Source organism: Bos indicus, chromosome 19 (genome assembly GCF_029378745.1).
Source record: "Bos indicus isolate NIAB-ARS_2022 breed Sahiwal x Tharparkar chromosome 19, NIAB-ARS_B.indTharparkar_mat_pri_1.0, whole genome shotgun sequence".
In the NCBI taxonomy this organism is placed as follows: Eukaryota; Metazoa; Chordata; class Mammalia; order Artiodactyla; family Bovidae; genus Bos; species Bos indicus.
The window spans coordinates 28691535-28713792 of NC_091778.1; the positions used below are offsets into that span (position 1 = coordinate 28691535).

Consider the following 22258-nt stretch of genomic DNA (forward strand, 5'->3'; position numbering starts at 1 on the left):
ATAAAGAAAATGTATATGTGTATACACACACACACACACACACACACCATACATACACACACAATGGAATATTATTCAGCAATGAGAAAGAAAAAATATCTTGCCATTTGCAACAATATAGGTGGCCTTGGACTTCCCTGGTGGCTCAGATGGTAAAGCGTCTGTCTACAATGTGGGAGACCTGGGTTCAATCCCTGCGTCAGGAAGATCCCCTGGAGAAGGAAATGGCAATCCACTCCAGTACTCTTGCCTGGAAAATCCCATGGACAGAGGAGCCTGGTAGGCTACAGTCCATGAGGTCGCAAAGAGCTGGACACGACTGAGCGACTTCACTTTCACTTTCAGGTGGACTTGGAGGGTATTATGCTTAGTGCAATAATACAGAGAAAGACAAATACTGTATGATCTCACTTATATGTGAAATCTGGAGGAAAAAAAAAAAAAACTCATAGGAACAGAGAACGGCACAGATTGAGAACCAGAGGAGGGAAAAAGGACTGATTGGTGGTTGCCAGAGTTGGGGGTGAGGGAGTACAGAAAATGGGTGAAGTTGGCCAGAAGGTACAAACTTCCAGTTATAAGTTCTGGGGATGTGATGTACAGTACAGCATGGTGATTCTAATTAACAATAGTGGATTATATATTTGAAAGTTGCTAAAGGAGTAGATTTTAAAAGTTCTGATAAAAAAATTGTAACTATGTAAGCTGATAAATGTTAGCTGGACTTATTGTGGAAATCATTTTTGCAATATATATACATATCAAAGCATTACATTGTATACCTTAAATTAATACAATGTTATAGGTCAATTATATTTCAGTAAGACTGAGGGGGGGGGAATGATACAGAATTTCATTTATGCAAAGTTAATAAGTTCTGGAGATCTAATATACAGTGTGGTAACTGTAGTTAATATTACTGTATGATTTGCTAAAGGGTAGATCTTAAGTGTTCTCACTACAAAAAGAAATGAGAATGGTAACCATATGGAATAATAGATATGTTAATTAACTTGATTGTAGTGATCATTTCTCAGTGCACATTTATATCAAAACAGCAAGGAAAGTAAAAGTGGCTCAGTCATGTCTGACTCTTTGTGACCCCGTGGACTGTAGCCCACCAGGCTCCTGTGTCTATGGGGATTCTCCAGGCAAGAATACTGGAGTGGGGTGCCATGCCCTCCTCCAAGGGATCTTCCCAACCCAGGGATCGAACCCAGGTCCCCCACATTGCAAGCAGATTCTTTATCAGCTGAGCCACCAGGAAGCCACAAAACAGCAGGGTGTACACCTTAAACAATTTTAATTTGTCAATTATGAGTTGGCAAAGCTGAAAAAAGCCTTTTTAGCATGCCAGAATATATTCTAGGGCGTCCCCAGTGGCTCAGTGGTAAAGAATCCGCCTGCCGATGCAGTAGACACAGTTTGATCCCTGATCCGGGACGATCCCACATGCCAGGGAGCAACTAAGCCAAGGTGCCGCAACTGCTGAGCCTGTGCGGTACAGCCAGCGCTCCACAGCAAGATAAGTCAGCGCGAAGAGAGGCCAACGCACCGCAACTGGAGAGTGGCCCCTGCTCGCCACAAGGAGAGAAAAACCCTCGCAGCAATGAAGACCCAGCACAGCCCCAGATAAATAAATTCTAAATAGATCACGGATTTAATTGTAGGGCAAGAAGGACAGTTGAAAAACTTCCTTAAGAAATTATTTCTTTTGAATACTTGGAACAATAGCAAAAAGTAAAGCCAGAAAAACAAATAAAAACAAGCACCCAAGAGTAAACAAACTAGGAAAGAAGCAAAATCTGAAAGGTCTCTGCACTGATTTAAGGAAACTGTTGTCCCTGCAGGAATGGTGGACACCCCTCCTCACCACCACCAGCAGTGACATGGAGTGAACCTCAGAGTATTTAACAAAATCTGAAGAGAGAGAAAGAGCCTATGCATTTTAACAAAGATTTTACACTGTTTTAAATTGGTCTTACCTACCTGCCCATCCCCTCACGCTATTATTTTAGTCTAGAGAAAAGTGAACGAAACCTAAAATACCCAGTCATTTCGCTTTAACTTCAATGGGGAAGTCAAACTGGGCTTTCACAGTGGGACATCAGGAAGTCACCCACAGCACTTAAAAGCAGAAGGAATGAATTCAGAGAGCGGAGCAAGCAGGAGGCAAGTGAAAAGGAATTGCAGGGCAACTGCAGGCATACTACATCAAGGAAGAAAGAGAGCAGAACAAAGCGTGCACGTGAGGAAAATGTAACTGAACAGAAGGCAGTTTTTCACACCAGCATCATGTTTTAATACGAGTTTAATTTTTTAAAAAGCTGAGCGACGAAACAATAAAATGTGAGAATGAAATAAAAGCGGTTGCAGATTTTTGAAATAAATAAAGCAGCATGTTTACATGTTAAAACTAGTAGGTTAGAAACAGCAAGGGACTGAATAACTATTGCTGAAAATATGAATGGACATAGAAGAGAGGCTTGAGATAATTACAGTGTAGGGAAAAGAAAAAAACCAATGACAATACAATTAGAGAGAAGTTGATAGATGTGAAAGACAGACACAGTAATCTAACATAGGGAGCCAGCTAATGAAACAAAATATAAATTTTAAAATAGAATACAGAGAATTTCCCTGAACGGCTGAAGGAACTGAATGGGGGAACTGAAAGGACATACTTTATTCCACAAAAATTTGTTACACAATGTTTAATGTCAACACATGTCTTAGTTAAGCTGATTACATTTAAGGAAATTAATTCTTTGGAAACATCACCTATGTGGTATTCCTGCCAAGAATATTTAACTTGCATCTAATAATGAGGAAACAATCCGATAAATTAAAATTAAGGGACGTTTTGAAAATCAACTGGCCCGGAGTATTAGAAATATCACTGTCATGAAAGAAAGAAACCTTGTGTGATCTGAATTGGATCCTGGGTGGGAAGAAAGCAGCTGTAAATGACATTATTTGGACCACTGGGAAAATTTGAATGTGAACTGTGTATTATGTAAAGTATTAAATGAAGTTCAATTTTCTGAGTGTGATAATTACAGTTTGGGGAGTGTTGGCGAATATCCTCACTTTTAGGAGCCATATGCTGAAGTATGTAAGGGTGTAGTTTTATAACGTCTGCTACCAGCTCTGAAATGGCTCAGCAGAGACAGAGAGGATGAGAGACAGAGATGGAGAGAGAAGAGAGTGCAATCATGCACACATGTGGCAAAATGTTAACAATTAGTCGATCTAGATGAAGGGCATGTCAAAATAATAGTATAACAAAAATTGGGAAGTGGTAAGACAATGAGAGAAAGTATGAGGATGCATGCCCATGTTCCTACCTTTCAAAGCAGTGAGTCAGTTGAAATTAAAGTTGAAAGGTAATGAGAAAACTAACCTTTGTTTTTCAGCTACTTGGCTTGCGGGATCTTAGTTGCCTGACCAGGGGTTGAACCTGGGCCAACAGCAATGGCAGTGCTAAGTTCTAACCACTGGACCACCAGGGAATCCTGGAGAAAACTAACCTCTTAATATTTTTCATAATCTTTCTTATAACCTTAGAAAGGGGTCTTTTAGGAAGAAATCTCTCTTACAGCTAAAGAAACATTTATTTGGAGCTCAACAATTTATCAATGTCTTTTTATTCCATTAAATTCAATATTTTAAAATAGCATGATCCTAAAGCAATAGCATGATCCTATTTTGAAATAATTTTTTATTTTTCTGTATATATATCTACAAGAGATGTCTAGAATAATATTTTCTCTAATGATAATGATTAGTGTCTAAATGGTGGAATTTTAACGACATTTAAATTTTTATCTGTGTACTTTTCTGCATTGTTTCAGATATTTATAATTAACATAATTTTAACAAAAATAATAGTTGTTTATCTTTTTAAAAAATAAATACAAAATGCCAAAATTTAATTCTGGGTAACGGGAAGATGAATGATTATGAATTTCTTCTTTGTACTTTATTTTCAGTTTTTAAAGTTAAATAAATTATAAAGAGTAGTTACAAAAGCACTAAAGAAAAAAACAGTGAAACTGTTCTTAGAGTAGGAATGACTTTTCTAACCATGTAGAAGTCAGAAACTAAGAAGTTTTAACAACATGAAAGTTATGCATTTTTTAATGTAAACAACAATAAAAACTCAGCATAAACAAAACTGCAAGATAAATGAAAAATGAGGGGAGGGACTTGCCTGGAAGTCCAGTGGTTAAGACTCTAAACTTCCAATACAGAAGGTGCTGATTTAATCCCTAGTCAGTGAACTAAGAACCCACATGCATCATGGTCAAGAAAAAAATTGGGGGAAAAGTTATGCAAGTGAAAGAAAAACCTTAGACAATTGTCTCTTACCTTTGGTTCATCTCCTTTCTGCTTTTCCTGTATCTTTTTCATTCCATTTATCCATCCATCTGTCATTTATGGAGCATCTAGTGTGTCCCAGTCACTGCTAGGTTCTGTAGAGAATACGCAGTCTTTACCCTCAAGGAGTGCTCTCTGCATTTCCTCCACAACCCTCTGGATACAGAAACTGTTGTGTCCCTGACAAGAACAGGAAATATCTCGTGTTTCTTATATTTGGAGAAGGATCAGGATATGCTAAAGGGATGCGACCAGGGTTTCATGACTGGAGCCTCAGATTCCCTTGGGTAGCATGGCTGGGCCTGGACCCTGAACTCTGCTCTACTGTCTTCCATGCAGACCCAGAACCAGATTGTCTACTTTATTCGCCAAGCCCCGGTCCCCATCACTCCAGAGAACTTTGAGGAGACGGTGCAGTTTGGGACAGTGCGGGGTGCCTACATCCCAGCCCTGCTTCGGCTGCTCAGTGGCGTCTTTGCTCCTCAGATCTTTAAAAACACAACCTGGCCTGAGAGCATTCGAAATCATTTTGCTTCTCACCTGCACAGGTTCTTGGCCTGCCTGACAGGTAAGCGGAATGGCCGGGGTGCCTGTTTTCTCCCCATTCCCCACCAATAGTAGAGCGAGTGAGGCAGGTGGGAGATTGATCCTGAGTACCTGCGTTGCTTGGCACAGAGTAGGTGCTTGGAATGCGTTTGCTGAATGAGTGAAACAGGGTCCGCAGTGTGCCTTCTAATCTGGATATAGTTTTCTGTGGTCCAACAGTTGCCCAGACTTGCTCGGAGTTGGAAATTTCCAAGAGTACATGTGGGGTTAGGGAAACTGGAGGTAGTGTGGGGGCAGCAGGGGAGTGCTTGTGTCCTGGAAGAGAGTGTCGAGGGCATTGTATTGCTCTCAGACCTCATTTTATGACAGTCTCTTACAACATCTCAACAAGGTTTTCCCTCTTGCCTTCTGTCATTTTCCTGATGGCAAAAAAGCATGAGTCCTAGTTTCTCCTGCCTGCTCTCCTGAGATGCACATAGCTCCTGGGCCCCAGATCATCAGCCATGATAGGAACTAGGGTGGCATAAACCCATCACCCTCTGTGAACTCTCCTGGTTCTTTCGTTTCCTCAGACACTCGGTATAAGCTGGAGGGGCACACCGTCCTCTACATCCCCACAGAAGCCATGAACATGAAGCCTGAGGTCGTGGTTAAAGACAAAGAGCTGGTGCAGCGACTAGAGAGTGAGTGGCTGGCGTTGCTCCTGTGTCAGGGCTCCTGAGGGGGAGGAGTAGGGATGGGCAGCCCAGAGGCTGGGACAGGAGGTGGGTTAGGAGGGTTCTGTTGCGGGTGGAGGGAAGGATGAAAGTGGGGAGCGCTGCAAGGACATGCAAGAGGTTTTGTCCTCTCCCCGGCAGCCTCCATGATCCACTGGACACGGCAGATAAAGGAGGTGCTCAGTGCCCAGGAATCAGTGGAGACAGGAGAAAACTTAGGTCCTTTGGAGGAGATTGAGTTTTGGCGCAACCGATGCATGGACCTGTCTGGCATCAGCAAACAGCTGGTGAAGCCAGGAGTGAAGCACATCGAGTCCATCCTGCGTCTCGCCAAGTCATCCTATCTGGCGCCCTTCATGAAGCTGGCCCAGCAGATCCAGGTTTGTGAGTGGATCGAAGGATGCAGACTTGGCAGAAAGTGCCCAGTGGTGGGGATAATGTAAGGCACTAAGAAGAGAGAGTCAACATATTCATCAGTTGCAGAGATAGACGCACCCAGTGCTTAGACTTGGGCTTGTGGGAGAGTATAAACGTAGTAGAACACAAGGCCTCAAGGAGCTTATAGTTTAACTAGAGAGACACCTAGTTACTTGCCAAATGTACTATGTTGAGTGCCCTCTAGGAGCCCAACCCCTACAATCCAGCTGAGAAGGAAGGCTAACACAGATGACTGTGTGGCCTGGGGTCAAAGGCGAACCCATTCAGTTCAGCAAAGAGAGCTGCAAAAGAAACACTTCAAAAACTTACATTTGAAGCCTTCTTTAGTGGCTCAGGGGCTTCCCTTGTGGCTCAGCTGGTAAAGAATCCTCCTGCAATGTGGGAGAACTGGCTTTGATCCCTGGGTTGGGCAGATCCCTTGTAGAAGGGAAAGGCTACCCACTCCAGTGTTCTGGCCTGGAGAATTCCATGGACTGTGTAGTCCATGGGGTCGCAGAGAGTTGAACACAACTGAGTGACTTTCACTTCACTTGGTGGCTCAGTGATAAAGAATCCATTTGCCAATACAGGAGATGTGGGTTCGATCCCTGATCTAGTAAGATCCCACATGCCGTGGAGCAACTAACTTCATGTATCACAACTGTTGAGCATGTGCTCTAGAGCCTGGGAGCCACAACTCCTGAAGCCTCTGCACCCTAGAGCCTGTCCTCCGCAACAAGAGAAGTCACTGCAATGAGAACCAGTGTGCCACACACAACTAGAGAGTAGCCCCTGCTTGCCTAATCTAGAGAAGAGCCTGTGCAGCAACAAAGATCCAGCATAGTCAAAAATAAAATTTTTTTAAAAATTACATTTTATATAATATGACAAGCTGATTATATTAGTGTTGTGACACACAGAGATCAGAGATATCTGTAGAATACAAAGAGAGAAGTGATCTCTTCCTAGCAGGAATTTGAAACTGGTATTCATGGAGGCCTGGTGTGCTGCAGTCCATAGGGTTGCAGAGTCGGACATGACTGAGCTACTGAACTGAACTGAACTGAAGGGAGTTTTGGGGCTTCCCAGGTGGCGCTAGTGGTAAAGAATTCACCAGCCAATGCAGGAGATGCCAGAGATACGGGTCGATCCCTGGGTTGGGACCATTCCCTGGGGTAGGAAATGGCAACCCACTCCAGTATTCTTGCCTGAAAAATTCCATAGATAGAGGTTAGAGGAGCCTGGTGGGTTACAGTCCGTGGAGTTGCATGGAACTGGACACGATTATGCATACACCCACATACTTTAAGGGGAATTGAGCCACAGTTAAATGGAGAAGTATAAAATTCTCTTTGAGAACAAAGTAGTGAAGGTGGGGCTATGGTGGGAGCCACAAGGTGGGATGAATGCAAGTGACGTCCGGTCAGTTGATCAACAGCTCTTGAGCGTCTCCTTGTGCAGAGTTCTGGGTTCAAGGGGAAAAACTAGAGGAATAGACACGAAACCTGAGTTAGAAACTAGTCAGTGAGGAAAAGTAGGCACGCACACACTCTGGTCCCAAAGGGTTGCAGAGACCTGGGGTGATGGGGTCTAGGTAACGTTAACTGGGAACACTTGCCGGGAAAGGCAGGTCGGTTGGAATTCGAGGAGGACCAGAAGCACTCGCTTTGAACCTGTGCTTTCCAGGGGCTAAGTCTTCTCCTGATTTCTCTTTACTGCCAGGATGGCTCTCGTCAAGCACAGTCAAACCTGACTTTCTTGTCGATCCTGAAGGAGCCTTACCAGGAACTGGCATTCATGAGGCCAAAGGACATCTCTAGTAAACTCCCGAGGCTGATCAGCCTCATCCGTATCATCTGGGTCAACTCTCCCCACTACAATACTCGGGAGAGACTGACCTCCCTCTTCCGGAAGGTGTGTGTCTGCAGAGAGTGGAACAGAGGGTGGTGAGGGGGTGGCCATGTTGGTAGCATGCAGATTACTGGAGAAGGTGGAATTCACTGGGCAGATCTATGGTGAAAAGGTAGTGAGCAATGCTGTTCGGGTCAGACAGAGACCATAGGCCCTTTGCCTGCATCATCTGCTTTAGTGAGGCTCAGAGTTGGGACCTGGACTGGACACTTTGCTTCCAGATGGATGAAGCCTGGTTGGGAAGAGGGGGACTTTGTGAAGAGGTGTTGATGGAGCACAGGGAGGGGGCCAGGAAGGTCTGACTCCCAGGCTGAGTTGTACAGGAGGGGAAGACCTGCTCTTTCTCATTGCCAAAGATGGACCTTGCAGTGAGCGAGAGGCAGATATAGGAAGGAACACTGGCTTTTGAGGAGCAGAACCCGGCATATTTCATTGGGGGAGGGGCAAAGAGTGGGGAAAGGGTGCTGAGCTGAGCACTGGCTGGAAATGAGGTGGGCAAATGAGGTGGAACCCAGAGGTGCTGCCGCACCAGCAGTGGAGGACCAGGGATGAGAGGAGCCATGGGTATCAAGAAGTAGGAGCCCGAGACCTGAGGCGTGGTCTTGGGGGCTCCAAGAGAGGGTCGGTGCAACTAAGGCTGCCAACTGAGATTGTCGGGACTCCTCCCGCAGATGAGCAATGAGATCATTCGCCTGTGCTGCCATGCCATCTCCCTGGACCGCATCTTTGAGGGCTATGTCATCTCTAGCAAGGAGGACCTGCAAGGCTGCATCTCTTGCTGTCACGCCTGGAAGGACCACTACCTTCGGGCTGTGCAGACACATACTCAGTACGACATATCTGGACATCCTGTGTGTTACCGCTTGTCACTCTTGGAGTGGGGAGATTTTGATCTCTTCTGCTTGTACTTTAAGCCTGTGGACTGTATTTTTTTTTTTGTAGCGTTTTTACATGGTCCGAGTTTTCTCTCTGGACGCAGATATTCTAGCTCGCAGTCCTAGGTCCTCCTAACTCTAAGTAACCTCCCCTCCCTCAACCCAGGAATCCCTCCTGGTCTTTTCCTCCTTCCTTGGCTCTAAAGTCTAAAATTTCATTGTGTGTAAACTTTCTCTTCTGGAGGAGGAAATGGCAACCCACTCCAGTATTCTTGCCTGGGAAATCCCATGGACAGAGGAGCCTAGAGGGCTACAGTCCATATGGTTGCAAGAGCCAGACATGACTTAGAGACTAAACCACCGCCACCACCACCACCAAACTCTTTCTTAGAACCAAGATGTTTTCTTTTTCTCTCTGGCTCTCCTCACCTTGTGTTTCTTTACTTGGCGTTCAGAAAAACTGTTTCCTGGGGTCTCATTTTCTCAGGCTCCCTTTGAACCAGAACTCCTGGTTCTAGCCTGGCCTGGGGAGGTAAATGCCTCATGTTCCCGCTTCCAACTGGTCAGTCTTTCTCACGACAGGTTCTCCACCCGGGGCTGGATCCTAGACCAGACCAGCATATTTGCCCAGGTCGATGCCTTTGTACAACGCTGCAAGGACCTCATCGAGGTAGGAAGACTGTCAGGGAGACTGAGAGCCCATAGCAGATGCTCCAGAATCCTGGCCCGGGGGCTGGGGGAGCTGGGGGAGCTGGGGCTGGGCGTGAGGCTACACACAAAACTTGCCTCTTTGGTTCTTATCATATGGCTGTGCACCTGGCCACCATCCTGTGCTCAGAGACTCTTGTCTGTTATCACTGCCTCATTTCAGTTCAGTTCAGTTCATTCGCTCAGTTGTGTCCACCTCTTTGCAACCCCATGGACTGTAGCATGCCAGGCTTCCCTGTCCATCACCAACTCCTGGAGCTTGCTCAAACTCACATCCATCGAGTCAGTGATGCCATCCAACCATCTCATCCTCTGTCGTCCCCTTCTCCTCCTGCCTTTAATCTTCTCCAGCGTCAGGGTCTTTGCCAATGAGTCAGTTCTTCACATCAGGTGGACAAAATACTGGAATTTCAGCTTCAGCATCAGTCCTTCCAATGAATATTCAGGACTTATCTCTTTTAGGATGGACTGGTTGGATTTCCTTGCTGTCCAAGGGACTCTCAAGAGTCTTCTCCAACACCACAGTTCAAAAGCATCAGTTCTTCAGTGCTCAGCTTTCTTTATGGTACAACTCTCACATCCATACATGACTACTGGAAAAACCACAGCTTTGACTAGATGGACCTTTGTTAGCAAAGTAATGTCTCTGCTGTTTAATATGCTGTCTAGGTTTGTCATAGTTTTTATTCCAGGGAGCAAATGTCTTTTAATTTCATGGCTGCATTCACCATCTGCAGTGATTTTGGAGCCCAAGAAAATAAAGTCTCTCACTGTTTCCATTGTTTCCCCATCTATTTGCCATGAAGTGATGGGACCAGATGCCATGATCTTCGTTTTTTGAATGTTGAGTGTAAACCCAACTTTTTCACTCTTCTCTTTCATTTTCATCAAGAGGCTCTTTAGTTCTTCACTTTCTGCCATAAGGGTGGTGTCATCTGTGTATCTGAGGTTATTGATATTTCTGCTGGCAATCTTGATTCCAGCTTGTGCTCATCCAGGCCAGCATTTTACATGATGTACTCTGCATGTAAGTTAAATAAGCAGGGTGACAATATACAGCCTTGATGTACTCCTTTCCCTATTTGGAACCAGTCTGTTGTTCTATGTACAGTTCTAACTGTTGCTTCTTGACCTGCATACAGATTTCTCAGGAGGCAGGTAAGGTGATCTTGTATTCCCATCTCTTTAAGAATTTTCCACAGTTTGTTGCTTTGGCATAGTTAATAAAGCAGAAGTAGATGTTTTTCTGGAACTCTCTTGCTTTTTCCATGATCCAGTGGATGTTGGCAATTTGATCTCTGGTTCCTCTGCCTTTTCTAAATCCAGCTTGAACATCTGGAAGTTCTCAGTTCATGTACTTTTGGAGCCTGACTTGGAGAATTTTGAGCATTACTTTGCTAGTGAGATGAGTGCAATTGTGCGGTAGTTTGAGCATTCTTTGGCATTGCCTTTCCTTGGGATTTGGAATGAAAACTGACCTTTTCCAGTCCTGTGGCCACTGCTGAGTTTTCCAAATTTGCTGGCATATCGAGTGCAGCACTTTCACAGCCTCATCTTTTAGGATTTGAGATAGCTCAATTGGAATTCCATCACATCAACTAGCTTTGTTCATAGTGATACTTCCTAAGGCTCACTTGACTTCTCATTCCTGGATGCCTGGTCTAGGTGAGTGATCACACCATCGTGGTTATCTGGGTCGTGAAGATCTTTTCTGTACAGTTCTTCTGTATATTCTTGCCACCTCTTCTTAATATCTTCTGCTTCTGTTATGTCCATACCATTTCTAGTCTTTATTGTGCCCATCTTTGCATGAAATGTTCCCTTGGTATCTCTAATTTTTCTTGAAGAGATCTCTAGTCTTTCCCATTCTATTGTTTTCCTCTATTTCTTTGCATTGATCACTGAGGAAGGCTTTCTTATCTCTCCTTGCTATTCTTTGGAACTCTGCATTCACAGGGGTATAGTTTTCCTTTTCTCCTTTGTCTTTAGCTTCTCTTCTTTTCTCAACTATTTGTAAGGCCTCCTCAGACAACCATTTTGCCTTTTTGCATTTCTTTTTCTTGGGGATGGTTTTGATCCCTGCCTCCTGTACAGTGTCACGGACCTCGGTCCATAGTTCTTCAGGTACTCTGTCTATCAGATCTAATCCCTTGAATCTGTCACTTCCACTGTATAATAATAAGGGATTTGATTTAGGTCATACCTGAATGGTCTAGTGGTTTTCCCTGCTTTCTTCAATTTAAGTCTGAATTTGGCAATAAGGAGTTCATGATCTGAGCCACAGTTAGCTCCCAGTCTTGTTTTTGCTGACAGTATAGAGCTTCTCCATCTTCAGCTGCAAAGAATACAATCAGTCTGATTTTGGTATTGACCATCTGGTGATGTCCATGTGTAGAGTCATCTCTTGTGTTGGAAGAGAGTGTTTTCTATGACCAGTGCATTCTGTTGGCAAAACTCTTATTAGCCTTTGCCCTGCTTCATTTTGTACTCCAAGGCCAAATTTTTTTTCATATTTCATTGTGCAGGTAAAATTCACCCCAGAAGCCCCTTGCATCTGGTGGATCCTCCTTAGTTTTTTAGCCATTTTAAGCTAAACCAGTAGGGACAGGGAAGCCTGGCCTGGGGCAGTCCATGGAGTCGTAAAGAGTGGGACATGACTTAGCAACTGAACAACCACAACACAAGCTAAACCAAAGAACTTGGGACAGGAAGACTCAGACAGGAGGGCAGGAAGCCTCACGCTGACTTCTTTGCAGGTATGTGACTGTCAGTACCATTTTGCCCGCTGGGAAGATGGAAAGCAAGGTCCCCTCCCCTGCTTCTTCGGTGCCCAGGGGCCCCAGATAACACGGAACTTGCTGGAGATTGAGGACATCTTTCACAAAAACCTGCACGTGCTGCGAGCCGTCCGCGGGGGCATCCTGGATGTCAAGAACACCTCTTGGCATGAAGACTACAATAGGTGAGAGGGTCACAGACCACCCCCTCCATAGACAGGGAAGGGGGGCAGGGGAGACCAGAGCGGAGTGTGGGGGCAGCAGGTCAGAAATAGGGGGCGAACAGGGGAAGCGCATGGTGGCTGCTCAGACGCAGGGTGCCACAGCCAGCCTTACTGGCCTTGGGTCCCGGTTCTGCCACAGACTAGTTAACATGACTCTGGACAGATTGCTCTACCAGCCTGGACCTCAGTTTCCTCATCTATAAAATCCGGTTAGCAATACAGCCTACCCCACTGAGTTGTTTTGAGGACTAAATGGATTCCTGTGTGTGAAGCACTCAGTGCTGATACTGAGGATGCCCTCTGTACATAAAACATCGGAGTCGCATTCAGGGGAGGTTCTTGGGGCCAGGCCACGTTGCGCACCCTTTGACACGCCTCTAACTGTGCAGGTTCCGGGCTGGAGTCAAGGACCTGGAGGTGATGACTCAGAACTTGATCACCTCGGCCTTCGAGTTAGTCCGTGACGTGGAGCATGGGGTGCTGCTGCTGGATACCTTCCATCGGCTCTCGGCCCGAGAGGTGGGACTGCCCACCAGCTTCCTTCCTCCACCCCTGGTTCGCTTGAGCTTTCTGTCACGTCCTCCTGGTCCTTCCAGATGCCATCCAACCTCCATTTGTGCTCTCGCCCATGTCCTAAACTGCCAGCGCTTCTTTTCTTCCTCTGTCTCTGCCCGCCCCCTCCCCCTGGCGTCCGGAGGGCTTGGGGGGAGGACTCCCATGGCAGGGGTTTAGCTTTCTTCCAGGATGGGGAGCTGCAGGGACCCCATATCCCTGGTCATGTCATTTACTTCCTCTTCTTCGTCAGGCCATCAAGCGAACATATGACAAGAAGGCCGTGGACCTCTACATGCTGTTCAATAGTGAGCTTGCACTCGTAAACCGTGAGCTGAACAAGAAGTGGCCCTACCTGGAGCCCTACATGGCTCAGTACTCAGGGCAGGCCCACTGGGTGCGCATCCTACGGCGTCGCATCGACAGAGTCATGAACGTAAGCCTGGCCTTTCCCAGAACTTGTTCTCGATGCCATGACAGAGTTTGCAGGCTGGGCCCCAGGCTGGTGGGTGGGAGCCCTGGGGGCCAGTCCAGAGCATCTCCCTGGAGAGGTTTCCTGACCTGAGACTAAGTGGATGCAAGGGGCATGTCAGAGGAACTGGCCTGTCCTGAGGAAGGGCTCATGCTTGTTTTTGACCATGTGTCTCTTAAATCCTTCACCTCCTGTAATTGACTTTCTTTTCCCAACTGTTTTCCTCAAGCTGAATGTTTGTGCTTCTCTTTCTTATTTTATTTTATTATTGGAGTATGTTTGTTTCACAGTGTTGTGTTGGCTTCTACTGTACAGCAAAGTAAATCAGCTATGTGTATCCATATATCCCCTCCCTCTTGGACCTCCCTTCCACACCCGGCCCCCATTCTACCCCTCTAGGTCATCATAGCACACTGAGCTGAGCTCCCTGTGTTACACAGCAGATTCCCACTAGCTATCTATTTTACACACGGTAGCGTATGTATGACAAGGTGTGCATGTGTACTTAGTTGCTTAGTTGTGTCCGAATCTTTGCGACCCTGTGGACTGTAGTCTCCCAGGCTCCTCTGTCCATGGGATCTTGCAGGCAAGAATACTTGAGTGGGTTGCCATTTCCTTCTCCAGGGGATCTCCCCCACCCAGGAATCGAATCCATGTCTCCTGGTCTCCTGCATTGGCAGGTGAATTCTTTACCACTGAGCCGCCTGGGAAGCCCGTATATGACAATGCTGCTCTCCGAGTTCCTCGCACCTTCCCCTTCCCTGTCTTCATTTAGACTATACCTCTTTCGCTGTGCCTGCTTCCTCTCACCTTTCCTTCTGGCTCTCCCTTCCCTCCCAGTAGTCAAAATCGACCTCCATGCTCTGCCTTACACATATAATCGGGGTGTGTGTGTTGGGGAGGGGAATAGGGCTCTCAGGGCGATGATAACACGGAGGAACGTGGCAGGTGGATCCCAGCATCCCTGGTTCTCCTCCACAGTGTCTTTCTAATGCTCATTTCCTGCCCCACATCGGGACCGGAGAGGAGAGTGTGCACACCTACCAGCAGATGGTTCAGGCCATTGATGAATTGGTGCGAAAAACCTTCCAAGACTGGACAGCCACACTGGACAAGGACTGCATTCGGCGGCTGGACACGCCATTGCTACGAATCAGCCAGGAGAAGGCGGGCATGCTGGACGTGAACTTTGACAAGTAGGAGACCCTCCCCGCCCCTCTCCTCCTCTGCTCGTCCTTTCTATGGCGCCTTTCCCTTCCCCAACCCTCCTGAAAATTTTAACTCCCGTCTCCTGGTTCCTCCTTTCCATTCCTCTGATTCTCTCTTACCCCGTAATATGTTTCCTCCCACTTCTTAGTCTTAAAAAAAACAGAACAAAACAAAAAACAACCGATTAAAAATAGAAAATCCGCTGTCACCTACTATACCAGTGATGTGGGTGTCCTGCCACTAGGTGGCCATGGTGGCTCAGCGAAATCATCCCAACCCTGAGCCACTGAGGGGGCTTTCCCGAGAGGCAGTGGGGCTCTCAGGTCGCACCCTCTCCTATAGTTGTAGAATCATGACATTCTCATATCACCAGGTTTTCAGTTTAACCAGTCTATTCATTAGTTATTCAAAAATACATAGTGAGTGCCTTCCGTGTGCTAAGAACCAAGATGGGCACAGGGGATGTGTCCAGTGACGATTCCTTGCCCCCTGTTGCTCTGTAAGTGAACTGTTACACCCTGGAGCCCTGCCTCCTTCCCAGATAAGATGCAGAAGAGAGAAATAAAAAGAGGAACTTGGTAAGGTGGTCTTCTACAGAGATGACAACCCTTCTGATGACAACATTTTCCTAATAGGAAGGAAATCACTTTCTTCTTGATAGGTTTGGGCTCCTTGTCATCAGCAAGCCCCTATAGTAAGAGTGGCTTCCCAGGCTTCTAGAACTGGCTTTAACTCATGGAATGTCCTTATTTGTTGGGGAAAATGCGGAAGGGGCTTCGCCAGAGAGGGCCTGTGTGGAGATGGACAGAGAGACTGAGTGTGTCTGTCCTGGGAGCCAAAAGCAACCTAACTGGGAGAAGATGACACATGATGTTTGAAGCAAAAGAACCAAGGTGGGGAGACAGTGCTGAGTGTCAGGTCAGAGGGGTGAGGGGGAGGCAGTAGTGAGAAGGACAGAGATGAGAAGCCACATGGATCAGGAAGCAGGTGACAAGCAGGGTGTGAAGACCAGAGGGTAAGAGGTTTGAGATAGGCCTTTGACCAGGGAGGGGTGTTGAGATCTGCTTTGATAGGGCTCATGGTTTTTTGAGGTATGGCCAAGCAGGATCCTATAAAATGGCCTCATAAATCAACAATAAGATTTATTTTTAATGTTTATTTATTTGGTTGCACTGGGTCTTAGTTGTGGTATGCAGCATGTAGGGATCTTTAATTGTGGGATTTAGTTCCCTGACCAGGGATTGAACCCGAGCCTCTTGCGTTGGGAGCATGAAGTTTCAATTACTGGATTGCCAGGGAAATCTCTTAAGTACTTTTTAATATGAATAGTAGCATACTGTTCACACTATGGAGAAGGCAACGGCACCCTACTCCAGTACTCTTGCCTGGAAAATCCCATGGACGGAGGAGCCTGATAGGCTGCAGTCCATGGGGTCGCTAAGAGTCAGACACAACTGAGCGACTTCACTTTCACTTTTCACTTTCATGTATTGGAGAAGGAAATGGCAACCCACTCCAGTGTTCTTGCCTGGAGAATCCCAGGGACGAGGGAGCCTGGTGGGCTGCCATCTCTGGGGTTGCACAGAGTCGGACACGACTGAAGCGACTTAGCAGCAGCAGCAGTTCACACTATTCTCTACATCTGAAGTGTTCTCAAAAGATTTATTTGATTTTTTTCTATTATAAAATTCTTGATCCTTTTAGAAAATTTGCAGAATGCAGAAAAGTAGAAGGAAGAACAAGATTCCCCCAAAGATAACCACTCTTAAAGATTTGGTTCATGTTCCCCCCATTTCATATGCTTCATATGGTTATTTTTCTTTAATTTTTAGAATCTTTTTTTTTTAATTTAAATTTATTTTAATTGGAGGCTAATTACTTTACTTAAAAATGTATTTATTTGGCTGTGCCCGGTCTTAGGGTCTTAGCTGTGGAACGCTGGGTCTTTAGTTGCAGCATGTGGAATCTAGTTTCCTGACCAGGGGTGGAACCCAGCCCCCTTGTATTGGAAGTGAGGAGTCTTAGGCACTGGGCCACCAGGGAAGTCCCTCTTTTTTGACTTTTTAAATTAAAGAATTTAAATAACAGAAGTAGTGCATACTGACTGTAAAAGAAAAAAAAAAAGAGAGAGAGATTGATGTATAGAAGAATATAAAGGAAAAAGTGAAAATCCTTTACACAGCTCCACTCCCTAGAGGTAACCATGATTACCATGTAATCAAAAATACACACTGCACACATAAAACAGGATCCCATTATAAACAGCATTTCTTAACTTGCTTTTTTTGAGGTTAACAATATGTGTGGGAGATTTTCCATTCTGTGTGTACAGACTGCATAATTACTTTTCATGGTTTACAGCTTCCCATGCTTTGACTGTACCATAATTTAATCCATCAACCCTCTACTGGTAGACCTAGAAGTTGCATGGTTTCCACGAGGGTCCTGAACATTCTGTGCTGGGGGCTTTCACCTGGACTCCCTGAGTCTTGTTCCCTTCTCCCCACCGCGGTGTGTCCACCTGACGTTTGAGCTTAGCACCTGGCCACGTAGCCCCAATAAGCTTAGGAGACTGCTTTCTGTCTGCCGTGATCATCTCTTGTCAAGAGACACATTGGATATTTATCTCAAATACCGTTTGCACAATCTTTATGCAGTCTTTTTGGGCCAAATATTTGTGGCCTGGGTTTAGCAGAAACCCAAATAATGGCTAAAACACTTCTTCCAGAGAGAAGAGGTACCCCGATCCTTTGGCAATTGTTGTCTAGAGGGATCTGTTATAAGCTGCTTTACATTTTTGTGGCTTTAAGCTAAAACTACCTCAATCCAGTAAATAATGTATGGGGGAAAAAACAAAAAATCATGATCACAGGGAAGGATTTTGAAAAGTCTGGGCTCATTAAACCAGTAAAGACATCCAAGACAGTTTCAGCTTTTCTAAACCAATTGATTCCTCCAACGAGGAGCAGATAACTTTATCAAGTACTTTTTTGTGCTCATGATCTAGATAAGGTCTTGAAATAAGTGTGCTCTTCAAATGCCCTGATTGTCCTCAGAATTACCTGGCTCTCCCTCCGTTCTGGGAGACTTCCAGTCCCTAACAGCACTGATCTTATCTTACAAAGGATTTTGTTGTCCCACCTTCTATCCCAAATATTTGAACTCTGAAGTCCAAATTGGCTTTTACCACATTTTACAACCAGACCAGCCTTACAGATTGCACTTAACACAAACATATTCCAGATGGCGTCTGTACCCTGGCTGAAAAAAGTTGTGTTATCGCTGTGTAAGCCAACTCCTCTGTGTAGCAGGACTTCTCCAGGGCAGGACAAGGGACACTGGCGTCTGACAGTGTTTTGCGACTGGAACTTCCTCTTCCTCCTTTTCTCTCTGGTCTGACAGCACTTTCTCCATCAGGTCAGTTCATTCTGGGCTGTCAGCACCAACCCCAGTCAGCCTACTTGCCCTGGCTCCATTGCCTGAGCACTTGTCCAAGAAAACAGAAAATATTTTACAAAAATAATTCCCCAGACTGATTTTTTAAAATTAAAATTTTTTTGACCATGCCATGACGAGGCATGTGGGATCTTAATTTCCCAACCAGGGATCCAACCCATGCCCCCTGCATTGGAAGTACAGTGGCTTAACCACTGGACCACCAGGGAAGTCCCAGACTGGTTTTGTTATGTTTGTTTTTTTTTTTTTTAAGAAATGTTATGTATCAGGAAAATAAATTTGCATTCCAGAAACTTCTTGACAAATTTCTGGCTAAGCCTGAGCATCATTGTGAAAAAATGTCCTCATAGGGACATCTTCCTCATAGGGACACCTTCCTCAGCATCAGGAAGGTGTTTTTCAAATTCATCGTATTGACTGACAAGTTAAAATTTGATAATTTGGCTTAAAGTTATTTTGAAAAGTCTTGTCAAGCTGAGGAAATGAAGAAACAATTTAGTGCACTGTTGGATAGTATATGTATCCAAGCGGGCTTACCAAGATGTTGACAGAGTCAAATTCAAGGCCTCCAGCTTGAAGAACGTAAGAGAATATGATTCTGTTACTAGAAGTGTTCCCATACGTATTTACACCCCTCCACCATCCTGGTATAGCTATGATAGAATTTGTGGTTAAACTGACATTCAGTGTTTTTCTTAATATGACTCTGTTAGTATTGTTTACTGTGGAGCCAAATCATGTTCAGTTATTGCAGTTCTCTCCTTGCTTGTATGACACTTGTTCTTTTTGGAAATAACAATGACCTCACTGTTTTTGTTAGCACACTATTCACTATCATTAATTCTTCCAGACCAACCAATAAATTCCTTCAGATAATATTTTCCTTTGCTATCTGACTTATCACGTATGTTACCAATTTTGTGTTCTTAGCGCTATCCCTCCTGGAATTCCCTTGTCCTCTTTCTTCAGTCCAACTGGTTGGTTTTGAGGCCAGGTGTCACTGTGGGACTTCTCTGAGCCTCTTTTGTTATTTGATTCCCCCTTTCCTTTGTCTTCCTCTTTCTTGGTTTATGCTCTTACTTTGATGGAGTACATTCTTTAGTAGCTTTCCATGCTACATGGGAGGTAAACTTTTTGAATTCTCACATGATTGACAACAACTGTTTTCTGCCTGACACCTGTTAGTCCTTCATGGGATTCTAGATTGAAAGCAGTTTTCCTTCATTTTGGCTCTCCTTTACATTGGAGGCTTTCCTTGACTGTCCAGTAATCTGCTGTTCATTCCTATTTGAGAGAGCCTTCTTCCCTTTGAAGAATTTTGACACAGTTTCAAAAATAACACATACTTCAGTGAAGATTGTCAAGGTGTGAAAAACAGCATTTCTTTGTCCACAGTCTCTTAAAGCACATATCACAAATGAGCGCTTGATAATAATTTCCTTCCTTGGTAGAGTCCTCTCCAATAAAGGTGGAAAACTTGCACTGTGATGTCATGTCCTATATTGCTACTTTAGTGCTTGCTTAGTAGAACAGACACAAAATATTCTGAAATTTTCACCTCAGTGTTCTTTTAAGATGACATCTTGGTGATATTCAGGATATAAAGCTTCATCAGAGTATCTTGAGATTATGGGGCTTTTTATCCTCTTTGATTAAAAAATGTAATTTCTTTTTCCAAAAAAAGAAGAAAACACACAGATTTACAAAGTCAAATGACTCTTACTCAAGATGTAAAAGTGTTTAAAATATTACATATTTTCTCCTGGCATTTTGTGATTTTTAGTCTTTACATTTGGTTCTTGGATCCATTTTCAGTTTATTTTGATTTAGGGAGAGAAGCACAGATGCAACTTGAGTTGGTTTTGTGTTTTTTTAAATATATCCCCAGATGGCTAGTCAGTTGACCCAATCTCATTTATTGAACTGCTATCTTTATAGTATAACAAATTCCCAAGTATGTCTGTGTCTATTTTGGGATTCACTATCCTGTTCTGATAGGTCTGTTTATTCATATGTAGAGACCAAATTGTTTTTATTATTGTCCTCATTACTCTCCTTTTTAGATTTTTTTCTTGGATATTTTAAATATTTATTTCTCATAAGTACATTGGAATCTCTTTGTTTAGTCCCCCAAAGAGTCCTATTCCTATATTTGGCGAGGGGTGGGGTGGGGGTGGGGTGGGGGGGGCAAGATTGGGTTAAATTTATAGGTTAACTTAAGAAGAATGAACATCTTTAAGATTTGAGTTTTTTCTATCCAAGAATAGCATTTCTTTCTTTCAATTTATTTAAGTCCTGTTCTTTTGTTCATAGATATTTTTCATACATACTAACCGACTAACAAGAAATGTGATAATATATATTAACATCTTTTGGTGATCTCTTAATTTTTGTTGTTTTAATTATCATTGGTTTCTTTTTCTCCATGATAATATTGAACTGGTTATAGTTTTTATATTGGAAAACTTTGATTTTAATAAGTTAATTTTGTACCCAGTCCCTTTTACAACTAATTCTCTTGTTTAAAATAGTTTTTTCCTTTTTAAAAATTTGCTTATTAATTTTATTTTTGTCTGCACTAGGTCTTTTGTTGCTTTCTCTAATTGAAGCAAGCGGGGGTACTCTTTGTTGTGTTGTGTGGGCTTCTCTTCCAAGGCCGGGGATCAAATCCACGTCCCCTGCATTGGCAAACAGATTCCTATCCACTGTGCTACCAGGAAGGTCCAGTTTTTCCCTTTTAAAACATTTTTTTAATTATGAAAGATCATATCATACATATAGAAAATTACTTAAAAACCTACATGTTCAATGTAATCTATAGGTATAAAATAAACACCCTTGCTTCTGTCACCTAGGTCAAGGAAAGAATGTGGCCAGCAGTCCAGAAGCCCTCCTACTTATATTTTTCAGTTGAACTATCTGTCAACACTTACAATTCAGGAGACTTTATATAAAAATTCACTTTCTGGCCTCTCTTGAAATCACACCGAGCCCATATCCCATTTGGCAGCAAATGCCTGGAACCCTGGAGCAGTGACTCTTGTAGATGGACCTCTCGCTCTTTCACCCAACTTTAGGCCAAAACTCAGTTGCAGTTTATCGTTGCATTAGAGCTGTGCTTGCCTTGGAGTAAGTGGAATTCCTGAACTTTGCTTTTGATGATGAAATCCAAAGGAGCTGGTGCTTGGTTGGATATTGGAAGGTCGAGGTGAGGGACGACACGGGTTCTGGCCCAGAAAGTGGGGCAGGGCCATTTCTGCACAGATGCAGGTGTCCTCGGCTGAGAGAGGCAGCTGAAGCCGCACAGTAGGTAAGGTCACCCAGGGCTAGTGTGCTGGGTGTGCGTGACCTCGAGGGGCTGGCGTGCCAGGGAGCTGTGGGGGAGGTGGATGCTTCGCTGAGTCTCCAGAGTCAGCTGGATGAGATTTCCAAGGGACCCTGGAGAGAAAAGGCTGCTTGTCCTGACGTGTGGAGCTGACAAGAGAAGCACCGAGGTTCAGAAGCCAGGGAGGAAGGCAGAGAGGAGGCCACCAGATGTGGAGACTTAGAGGGGAGGGTGAGGCCAAGGAGGTTCTCAGAGTGTAGCTACAAGAAGTCCTATGAGGAATCCTGGGCAAGCTAGACGGAAGCAGATTTAGGGACTTCCCTGATGGTCCAGTGGCTAACACTCCATCCATGCTCCCAATGCAGGGGGCCCAGGTTCAACCCCTGGTCAGGGAACCAGATGCCACATGCTGCAACTAAGAGTTTGCATGCGGCAACTGAAGATCCTGTGTGCCACGACTAAGACCTGGTGCAGCCAAATAAATAAATAATTTAAAAGATCTTTTAAAAACGCAGACTTAGAGGGGAGGGTGGGAGGCAGCTCTTGGCACTGAGGAACGAGAGGAAAAGAAAGGAAGGGAATTCAGGAGGCCGATTTTTCACAGAAGGCAGGCTGTGAAGGGGGCAAGCAGTGTGGTGCCAGGATGTGGAGTCGAGGGTAGGTGGTGTTTTGATTTTGTTTTAAGATTGT

The 22258-nt window shown here is 44.6% G+C and overlaps 1 protein-coding gene across 11 annotated transcripts in view; it reads left to right on the forward strand.

Annotated features, from left to right (window-relative positions):
- Positions 1 to 22258, forward strand: part of DNAH2 (dynein axonemal heavy chain 2) — a 108464-nt gene that overhangs the window by 13017 nt on the left and 73189 nt on the right. For all 11 annotated transcript variants that reach the window (XR_011561981.1, XR_011561982.1, XR_011561983.1 and 8 more), the window contains exons 5-14: positions 4720 to 4948; positions 5499 to 5609; positions 5784 to 6022; positions 7782 to 7973; positions 8642 to 8799; positions 9428 to 9515; positions 12310 to 12515; positions 12944 to 13073; positions 13360 to 13542; positions 14560 to 14774. Coding sequence is in view for 6 of the 11 variants with exons in the window: in XM_019982262.2 (XP_019837821.2) it covers positions 4720 to 4948; positions 5499 to 5609; positions 5784 to 6022; positions 7782 to 7973; positions 8642 to 8799; positions 9428 to 9515; positions 12310 to 12515; positions 12944 to 13073; positions 13360 to 13542; positions 14560 to 14774 (1751 nt within the window). In the remaining 5 variants the exon portion in view is untranslated. The remainder of the gene's footprint in view (positions 1 to 4719; positions 4949 to 5498; positions 5610 to 5783; positions 6023 to 7781; positions 7974 to 8641; positions 8800 to 9427; positions 9516 to 12309; positions 12516 to 12943; positions 13074 to 13359; positions 13543 to 14559; positions 14775 to 22258) is intronic.